The sequence below is a fragment of the Juglans regia genome, chromosome 3 (assembly GCF_001411555.2).
Source record: "Juglans regia cultivar Chandler chromosome 3, Walnut 2.0, whole genome shotgun sequence".
In the NCBI taxonomy this organism is placed as follows: Eukaryota; Viridiplantae; Streptophyta; class Magnoliopsida; order Fagales; family Juglandaceae; genus Juglans; species Juglans regia.
Genome location: NC_049903.1, coordinates 29,350,578 through 29,360,512, shown reverse-complemented (window position 1 = coordinate 29,360,512; position 9,935 = coordinate 29,350,578). Strand labels below are relative to the sequence as shown.

At 35.9% G+C, this 9,935-nt stretch overlaps 1 protein-coding gene across 1 annotated transcript; it reads right to left on the bottom strand.

Moving 5' to 3' along the window:
* Nucleotides 1-1,269: 1,269 nt before the first annotated feature.
* LOC109006382 (UDP-glucuronic acid decarboxylase 1) lies at nucleotides 1,270-5,634 on the bottom strand. The gene is made up of 7 exons (XM_018985653.2): nucleotides 4,743-5,634; nucleotides 4,421-4,568; nucleotides 4,224-4,303; nucleotides 2,689-2,772; nucleotides 2,464-2,538; nucleotides 1,818-1,910; nucleotides 1,270-1,619 (listed from the first exon to the last, which is right to left on the bottom strand). The coding sequence occupies exons 1-7, from the start codon at nucleotides 5,376-5,378 to the stop codon at nucleotides 1,410-1,412; spliced, it is 1,326 nt and encodes a 441-aa protein (XP_018841198.2). The 5' UTR covers nucleotides 5,379-5,634; the 3' UTR covers nucleotides 1,270-1,409.
* Between the last annotated feature and the right edge of the window lie 4,301 nt (nucleotides 5,635-9,935).

The following is a 9,935-nucleotide window of genomic DNA, read 5'->3' as shown; positions in this document are numbered from 1 at the left end:
ACTAATCCAATGTGGGATTATGAATATGAAGGTTTTACATTTATGAAAAATATGTACTTTTCATCAAATTTTAAAGATAAATTTGATGAACCCAATGCCAATGCTCTGAGCAAGTAGCAAGTAGCAACTAGCAAGATTTCATGTGAAGTTGCTGGACCTGGACCCGCCACGTCATCAAGTCCTTAATTTACTTGCTATAAACAAGATGAGAACTACGGATGTAACCGGTCCGGTCTGGTCCGGTTTTGGACAAAATCTAGGATCGAACCGGTATGTACCAATTTTTCATTTTTCAAAATCGATTACGCCCCGGTTACTCTCCTAAACCGATACATCCAGTTTTACTGGTTTCCGGTCCGGTCCGGTCCGGTTTTCCGGTTTTTTTAAAATATAAAAAATATATAATAAAATGTTACTTCTTATGATAAAATATTATTAATAATTTAATATATATATTATGTTTAAAACATATGATCAATTAAATTTTCATTTTTAAGATTAAACTTTTATTTTATAAATTATAATAACATTATCTTATATATAATTAAATTAATAACATATGATCAAACAAATTACAAATGTTCACATTTAAGATTAATATTTTATGTTATAATTTATAAATTATAATATGAAATTATTTCATATATGATATATAATTATATATTATATATAAAAATTTAATATATTATTATATATTATATATAAAACTTATATATATAAATATTTTGTATAATATATAAAATTAATTTTTATATTTTTTTTTTCCAACCAGTCCGGTTCCGGAAATTACGAGACTGAAACCAGATCGATTCCGGCCGGTTTTCATAATATAGGAACCTGTTCCAGACCGGACCAGTTCAAAACTGGACCAACCGGTCCCGTCCAGTTTCCGGTTTAAATTTACACCCCTAATGAGAACTACTATGTCTACACAAGCATTTTCCAAAAGGTCAAGTTCCACGCTAACTTGACAAAGTCTTGGCTTAGTAAAAAGTGAAGTAAAAAAGTTCAACTCATGAGAGAACTAACTCAACATCAGCGTGTAAAATCATTTTTATAAGACTCCTGTGTAGATGAAATAGCTCTCTAACAAGATATATAGATATTTTTGTACAGAAACTCAATCTATCATTACAGCAAAGACAACCAACACAAAATTAGGGTCTTGTACCACCAAAATTTTAGTACCAGAAAAGGTGGTATACATATGCGGTTAAAACTTGAAAAAAAAAAAAAAAATAGTTTCCTTTGCTAAACATGCAAAAGGTGGAAGAAAAACAATTGGTATACCTTCCGATAACAGTAACGTGTTTCTGAATTGCCAGGTAACTTAAACTAAGAATGATAATAATGAAATCAATGAACAAGAATACACTTTCACACTTTACATGATAGTTTTATTGTCTTCTCTATTTCAACCCTTTTCCTTCGTCTTCATTCAAAATGCGGTTCTGGAAATCACTCACCATAAGTGGCAGCCCCTCTCTAAGTGAGATTTTTGGCTCCCAGTTCAGCAGTTCCTTTGCTTTACTAATATCTGGTTTCCTCTTATGCGGATCATCAGCAGTATTTGGTCTAAATTCTATTGTAGCACTTGAATCAATTGTTTCTTTGACAACCTGTATATTTAGGAGAAAAGAAAATTTCAGCCTGAAAGTAACCAGGAATCTTCCTCACCCACACACAAAAACACACTTTCAGAGAAAAACCACATGCATCTGTTGGAATTCATAAGGGAGATAATAGAAGTATAACTCGGGAAAAAACATTTCTATGCAGTCCAAAGGAATAATAGGAAGTTTCAAAGAAAGACGAACCTCAGCAAGCTCAAGCATGGTGAACTCCCCTGGGTTACCCAGGTTGAAAGGCCCCACATGTTCACTTTCCATTAATGCTACCAGTCCATTGACCTGCCATAAGAAATCGTTTTAAGTTCCCCTCTTGCATCATTTCAACATTTCAATCCAAGGCATTTTAAAAAAGGCTTTCTATGAGTAGCACCTAACCAAGCTGGATTTTAACATATATTACCATGCATGCATGTATTTATGTATGTATGTGTGAGTACACATATTTATATATATGTTTTAAGTGTAATATCCACGAATAGGACCAATGTTCTGGTTTAGATGTAAAGTATTTTAGAAAATGAAATTTAGGAGAAGCTTCTTCTTTGGAAGCTTTGGTCAACTATTTTGAGGCTTCAATTACACTTCATATTATTTCTCCAGCAAAATCTTGAAACCATGATTTCATTTGGCTCATGATCAAAACAAATTTGGATCTAGGTTGTGCATCCATAAGCCCAATACAACTGTTTTTTTTTTTTAATAAGTTAAGCCAAATACAACAGTTTGAAGTCCACAATAAAAAAAAATTGAAAAACTAAAATATATATAAGTGATAGTGCACCAAGTAAATGTCATGGTAAAATTACATGAGACATAAAGCTGCCAGGCATACCAGGTCAGACACATATTGGAAGCTTCGGGTTTGCTTTCCATCCCCATATACTGTTAATGGTTGTTTGCGAATCGCCTACAATACATAGCGATTATAGTTTAAAAAAGAAAAAAAAGATTAAAAAAAAAAAAAACGGTTCACTTATCCTTATCAAGACCATCTCATTTCTAGCAGTCGCCAAATAAAAATGTAAGAACCACGAAATATATTAGTTGGGTTTACAACCTGAGCAACAAAGTTGCTAACGACGCGCCCATCATCTAAACACATACGAGGTCCATATGTATTAAAAATGCGAGCAATACGGACCTGTAAACATTAAGCCCACCATCAGTACCACAGGTCAATTGTAAATTTATAAAAGTGGTGAAATGGTATGTGTGACAGCAACATACATAGAGTTTATAAAATATCCCAACTACATCATATCTCATTTTCAATTACATTATTTACAACTTTTGTTGCTATGACGGACCTGCAAAGCATTCAGATACTAGAACAGATCAAATTTCATGCCTCAACACATAATGGCAAATTGAGAATATAGGATTCACCATATTCGGAAGAATGCAAAACTTCCCAAGGCTTAAAACAGGCTTAGGTGTATTTTAGTTTGTTTTTCACGGGCTTTTTGGGTCATTAGGGGCTTCTAATATGGGTAAGGTGTTTTCTTGTATACATTCAGTGTACTTGGTTACTCCTTTTGATATTTATAATAGTTTTACTTATAAAAAAAAAAAAAAAACAGGCTTAGACATTCATTTTGTGCTCAGCCTACTTTCGTTGAGAGTACTCAAGCTGCCAATCATATGAAGCATGGATATTGATACAAATACCAGAATTGGATAAAGATATGCAGCAATAAAGATATATCTGAATACCTATCCTTGTGGAATAGAGTACAGCAGAAAATTTAAATGCCTGCAAGTGTCTGTGAGTTTGAGTCAATGTGAGTGTGTACGTCGCTGTAGATTTTATAACTGCCACCAAAAGGATTCTAATCTTTAGAATCATGCTCTTTTGTTGTTAAAGTTTAGAACCAAGTTCTGGTTAATTGGTTTCTGGAGATAGATAAGTCCTCAAAACACAGTTTCAAGGAAACAACTGATAATGATGCAGGCCAGGGATGGTAAAATCCAAAACTATATCATACAAATAGATATCCATCTGCAATTATCTGAAGGCAAACAACAGGATAATCAAGATGACATAACATATTCAATTATTAAGTAATAATTGATTGACTTACTCAATTATTAAGTTCCTTTGTGTTTAATGTAGTGTCTTTGGCTGTAAAGGAATGGGAGATGTTTAAGACAAAGAGCGTTCTTTCGGAGAACTTTGGAAATTTTTCTTTTCTACTTTGTGTTTGTGGGCTAGGATTTTTGTAAGGAATGATGATAATGTTCTGAATCTGTATTAGTCTTTTTCCTGCTTCTAGAGTGTAGTAGGTATTCTTTGTATACTTATTGTGTGCTTGAGTTGTGTCTATTCTCGGTAATAAAATATTTTATTATTTTTCAAAAAAAAAATTAAGTAAGAACGTCAAAGTTTGATCTCCGAAGCGACTTGAGAGTTTCATGGTATTCTCATTGGGCTTTTATGCATGTGATTCCCGTAAAGTTAAAATATGGGCGACTTTAAGCAGATCTAGGTCAATATATACGAGTAATACAACTGAAATCGTAATATAGAATTAGTATAACTTCTGGATAGGTAATTGTATAGCTATTGTACATGTAAATCTTAGAATCAGTTACCTCAACATCTGCACCTCGGTGATAATCCATTGCTAAGGTTTCGGCTGTCCGCTTTCCTTCATCGTAGCAGCTCCTCTCACCTAAACATTTTCAATGTCTCATAAACAAACCAAACGACACCAATGCCTCATGAATTGAACAACATCAACAATGATCCATCTTAAAGACCTCGCCTTATCACTAAACTACTATCTCACCTATTGGATTCACGTTTCCCCAATAAGTCTCTTTCTGGGGATGCTCAAGTGGGTCGCCATAAACCTCACTCGTACTCGTAAGCAAAAACCTTGCACCAATTCTCTTTGCCAGGCCCAACATATTCAGGGTACCCATCACATTAGTCTTGTAATCACAGTTAAGGACCTCAAAACACTTCAAAATCAATGCATAAACAATCCCAATTGCCTGTTTGTATTAGTTTATCAAATTCACAACAAAAGCATTGGATTTTGTTTTTTCTTTGATAAGTGAACCATTGGAAAAATTAAAACAACAAAAGAAGAAATTTGAAAAGGATATGATGGTCTTGACGGGATTATACTTATAATGAACGGGCGAGGCCGGGCAAGCCAAGTGGTAGATCTGATCCACCTCAAGAAGTATCGGCTCCACGACGTCGTGGCGGATAAGCTCGAACCTCGGATTCCCAAAGCGATGAACCAAATTTTCCTTCCTCCCGGTGAAGAAATTATCGATGACAATCACATCGTCCCCTCTGTCGAGAAGCTTATCGACGAGGTGGCTGCCGACGAATCCGGCACCACCGGTGACCACAATCCTCGATCTCTTCCGCGGGATCCCGGCCGGGACCCGCCCAAGCTTGCCACGATTAATCGGGGGATATTGAGCGAAGTCAGAGACCTGGTCGCGTTGGGGCAGACCGGAAGAGAAGGAGCGAGGGACGGAAAAGGAGTTGGGCTCGGAGGGGCCGAAGCGGGACAGGGTTGGTTGTAGAATGAAGAATGTGGAGCCAATAAGAATGCCGACGAGGATGAAGAGGAGCCTCTGTTCTTTAAAGAGGTAGTTTATAGATCTGGGGATGGGAAGGGATCTGGGGTGTTTGAGGGTTTTGGGCGAGTATGGCGCGGTTGGACCCATGGACATCTCCTCGTCTCGTCTGTGATTAATGCTGGATTGCTTATGTAACTGTTTCATGCTGGCAACTTCAACCCCACTGTCTCTGTGCTGTGCCAGGTTTGAATAACCAAGGATGGATTATCTTCGGAGCTTCTACCCGAGCGTTAGGCGCAAATAGTTTTTGTCTGGGTCGATTGGATCGGAAGGATTTGAAGCGCCGAAGCTGGGTGCATCGATCTCTGATTGTGTTCTACGTCAGTCGGTACGGGAAGGGACCCGTTTCTTCAAGAACTGTCGCGTTGGTATTGATCGGTAGAGTAGTTAGGAAGGCAGTGACAGGCTAACAACCATTTACAACTTATAAATAATTTTAAATATAATAATATTTTTTATTATATTTAAATACATCAATTAATTTAACATAACATGTTAAAATAATTATTTAAATTATAAATATTAAATGATCGGCTAAAAACATTAATGTGCCATTTAATAGTAAGTTGAGATGAAATTAAATTTAAAAATTTAATAAAATATTATTATTTTTTTAGAATTTGAAAATTTTGAATTGTTTATTATAATTGTTCAAATGGCATGAACTTCGATGACCCATCTGACACGTCCCTTCGCGCAGTGTGAAATGCAGAATCTGCTCAGCGTGCCTCTTTATCCTTGACACACAGCATTCTCTTTTTGAGTCCATGCCCTGCATCTTCTCTCATTATGTATCCCCATGAGCGTCACATCCCTTCTTCTTCCCCCTTCATCTACTCTTCTTGCCCTCCCTCTCCTTACTCTGTTTCTTTCATTTTCTTCGGCTTTCAAGTTACTCACCCTCCTTTTATTGGCTAACTTCTGCTTTCCTCCATTCACATGGCTCCCCATAACACCTTTCATTATGCTTTCGGTGTGCGTCGACCATCTGGCGTCCCTTGCGGCCACGAGGCCTCTCAATCCACTGGTTTTGAAGGGAGTCAATGGGTAGCAACCACTTCTCCAATGGAGCTGGACTTTGTGAGAGATTAACTCAGGGTCCCTAATTCAGTTAAGTTGAGACTCCATTTGGGTAGTGGAGTGTTCTACTTTTCAATATTTTTTCATTATTTTTCACCTACTTTTCACAATTTTTTATTACTATTTACTACTATTCAATATTTTATAATTATTTTTCTAATACTATTCACAGAATATCTGAGATTACCTCACTACCCAAACGCAACTTGAGCCTTCTTGACTCTCGTGAAGGAATTGTGAACCATGATGATTTAGCCAATTGAATGGGGCTATCAACATGCTCGAGATGGGATTGAGGCTTCCCTTTTGTCGCCTCATTCGCAACGTTTTAAGCTATCCCATATCGACATGCTCGAGATGGTATACTTGTTCTAAGCTGATTCGTTTCATCCTTAGGGAAATCAACTTGTGCCAAGCTTCATACGAGTTCTTCTTAAAGATTAGGCCTTTCAATGTTTGTAATTGTCTAACAAGCTTGAATCATGGAAAAACTCAATAACTACAACAAGTAAACAAGATTGAATGATGACCAACATTCTGTATTGCAACCAGCCAAAAATCCATCAAGGCCTGAAGCTGAATCCACAGGTGTAGAAAAAATTGCATCTTTTAATTCCTCAATAGTTGGCTTTTCTAACAGCAACATATTATTTTCCTTCGTCACCAAAGCTAGAATTAAATCAAGAAAAGCATTTGAGATATGAACTTTTCTAAAAGTTGTTTCTAGAAGTAATCCACTGCTACTGTGTCGCTAGAGAGAAGTTTTAAAGGTTAGTAGCATTCCAATCACTTGCATTTTCTAAACTTAACATAATTTTCAATCCTGGAGGGACAGGGTGTTACATCAATGGGCTGAAGGAATCGAACGCTAGTCAGACATTCCACGCAAACTAGTTTTTTATGTAGTCTAAGCATAAATATTAAGCTACAAACAATCTTTTTTTTTTATTGGCACTAGGTGCTGGAACAGTGTCCTGACCAATTCCGAAAGTGCACAGGCCCTCGGTAAGAAGTTTCCCGCAAGTGCACCTCAAGCTACAAACAATCTTTAAAAACATGCTATAAGTGAAACGAGGGCTGGTCAGAATAATAATGCAGCTAGGTCCCCAACATGACCAAGATATGATAACAACTATAAACAACTCTTTGTAGCACAACCAAGGGATGATAACAACTACTTAAGGAACCAGTTCTTAAAAAAGATGAAAATGGTTAGACAACTAAGCATCATTGGTGATTACAAGTACTACAAAGAGAAACTATACACTACCAAAGGTCATGTAGACAAATAGCCCTAAAAAAATGTCTAATATCTTCTACATAACACTAGGTGTAATACATCCCTATAATAAATAGCAACTCAAAAGTAAAGAAAACAACAGAATCCAAAATATAAGATAAACTAAAACAATCTACTATTTGTTCTTTTTTTTTTCCATAGTTATAAAATTTAATTAAAGTTTACTAATGGTTCACCTGCTTAGATGTTGCACGGTCAGCTTTCTCAGTTGTTTTTAGTTTTACCAATGGCCATCTCTCAAACACTTTCTCGAATGGCAGTCGGGTGCCCACATTCAACCTTCCCTCCAAATCCTGCACTATCAATCGAATTGGTCAAAACTGAAAACTAGACAAACATATCAAATCAAACACAACAGACCCAAACATGGAAATGGGCACACACACACACACACACACATACATATATATCTAAGTACCTTGACTGAAGCTTCACCAAACGAATAGGTTTATTATTGCGAGAAAGGTCGAGTTAACACACACACACACACACACATCTAAGTACTGAGACTGAAGCTTCACCAAACGAACAGGTTTATTAAATTATTATAGCGAGAAAGGTCAAGTTAACATCTTAAAATGGAGATTAAATATAATTTTATTGAGGTGTTTTATGTTTGCATTATAAAAATAATCTCCAAGGACAAAAATGTGCGCCTTAACTAGAAGATTGAGAAAAGGTTGGCTGCATGACTAAAATACATGCAGCTCCAAATAACCCAAAATTGCAAACCAACAATGTTATAAATTAAGGTTTAACAAATCCATTCATATCTTCATTGCCCACATCAGATATGTATAAAAATTACAGAACTTACTAATCAAATTGACAAGATCTAGGAAGAAAGTATGCGAATACTCCAGTGCCAAAATTGTTCCATTTCTCATGTAATGAAAAACAATAGTTTGCAGAATTATCCAAATAAATAAAACTTTATTTTTTTTATCAATAAATAAAATTTTATTAATCATAAAAATAGGCAAAACTCGAGTACACGGATCATATACAAGAGTAATGCCTAGGAGTGATATTCTAGTATACAACTTTGTATTATAAGTTATTGCTAGCAGCTATCTAGTCTTGTGAGCTTTGGCCAACTTCTTTCTTTTCTTCACGGCTTTAGGCACTTTCCTCTTTCGAGCCTCCCTCTTCTCCTCTTTTGACTTTCTTTTTATTCTCTTTCCTAGCAACTTTCTTAACCACAAGAACCTCTAACTCAGTTTCTGAGGAGGAACTCTCTTCTGTATCGCTTGAGTTCTCTTCATACCGACTTCTTGAGACTCGTTTACACTCGTGGGAGGATTAGACCGAGCAGCTGGATTAACAAGGAATCTTTACCAGGGTTGCTTCCTTTTCAATGGGAGTATGTTGAGCAATTGAAAGAGAATGCTTGAGTCTCGTGATCTTGACAGTCAAGAAGATGAGAACGTGATGAGATCATGATGGTATGAAAAGATGATGAGATGATAAATAGTGAGATGATGATGAGTATGCTGATGTAAAGAGATGAATCATGATGTTATGAAGATGATGTAATGAGATCATGATGATATTTAAAAGATGATGTAATGATAAATGATATGAAAAGATGATGAGATGATAAATGATATGAAAAGATTTTGAGTAAAGCCGAGCAAATCAGTAAGGGTAAAACCCAACACCTTGGCCTAAAATGCGAAGGGGAACAAGTCTGCTACCCGCTTGCATTCCAAAGGTGGACGAGCTTTTATTTGTCAATTTTTAATATATATATATATATATATATGTAAATCATAACATCATATATATTAAAAAAACAAAACCCTAACTATAATACAATTTTTTCTCCCTCAATCTCTCTTCTGTCATTTCTTTCCTTTCTAGCAAACATCCCCCTCCCCCTCTCTCTTCAACCCCCTCAATCTTCTCTTTTCCTCATTCCTTTCAAACTTTCACACCTCAATGGCCACCATCCCTTCTTCTTTGTCTTTTTTCTTCTCCTTCATGTTTCTCATATTCTCCTCCTCTTTTTAACTAACTTCTCAATTCTTTCCATTATCGTGGGTACTCATGGACAACTCGCAGTCTATGATGGTAAACCACAGTTTGGTCGTTGGTCTATATGTTAGATACTCACTGTAACTATGAGTGACGAATTTGCAAGTTTAACAATCCATTACGATGACCATGGGCTATAAAGATCTTTTACCCGAGACCACGGCATGTGGGTCTGTGCACAATTATTACTTGGTTTCATTTATTTGTTTCATTTTATCTGTAATTTTACGAGATTGTTTTGGTTTTTTGTTGGATTTATGATATTTTCTAATATGTAATTTTGT

Excerpts from the sequence above, each read along its gene's own strand:
- LOC109006382 (XM_018985653.2), bottom strand. The coding sequence starts at position 5,378 with ATGAAACAGTTACATAAGCAATCCAGCATTAATCACAGACGAGACGAG. Across the intron at positions 2,539-2,688 it reads TTAGCAACTTTGTTGCTCAG|GCGATTCGCAAACAACCATT; the intron begins GTTGTAAACCCA and ends TATGTATTGTAG. Across the intron at positions 1,911-2,463 it reads TCCAATATGTGTCTGACCTG|GTCAATGGACTGGTAGCATT; the intron begins GTATGCCTGGCA and ends TTCTTATGGCAG.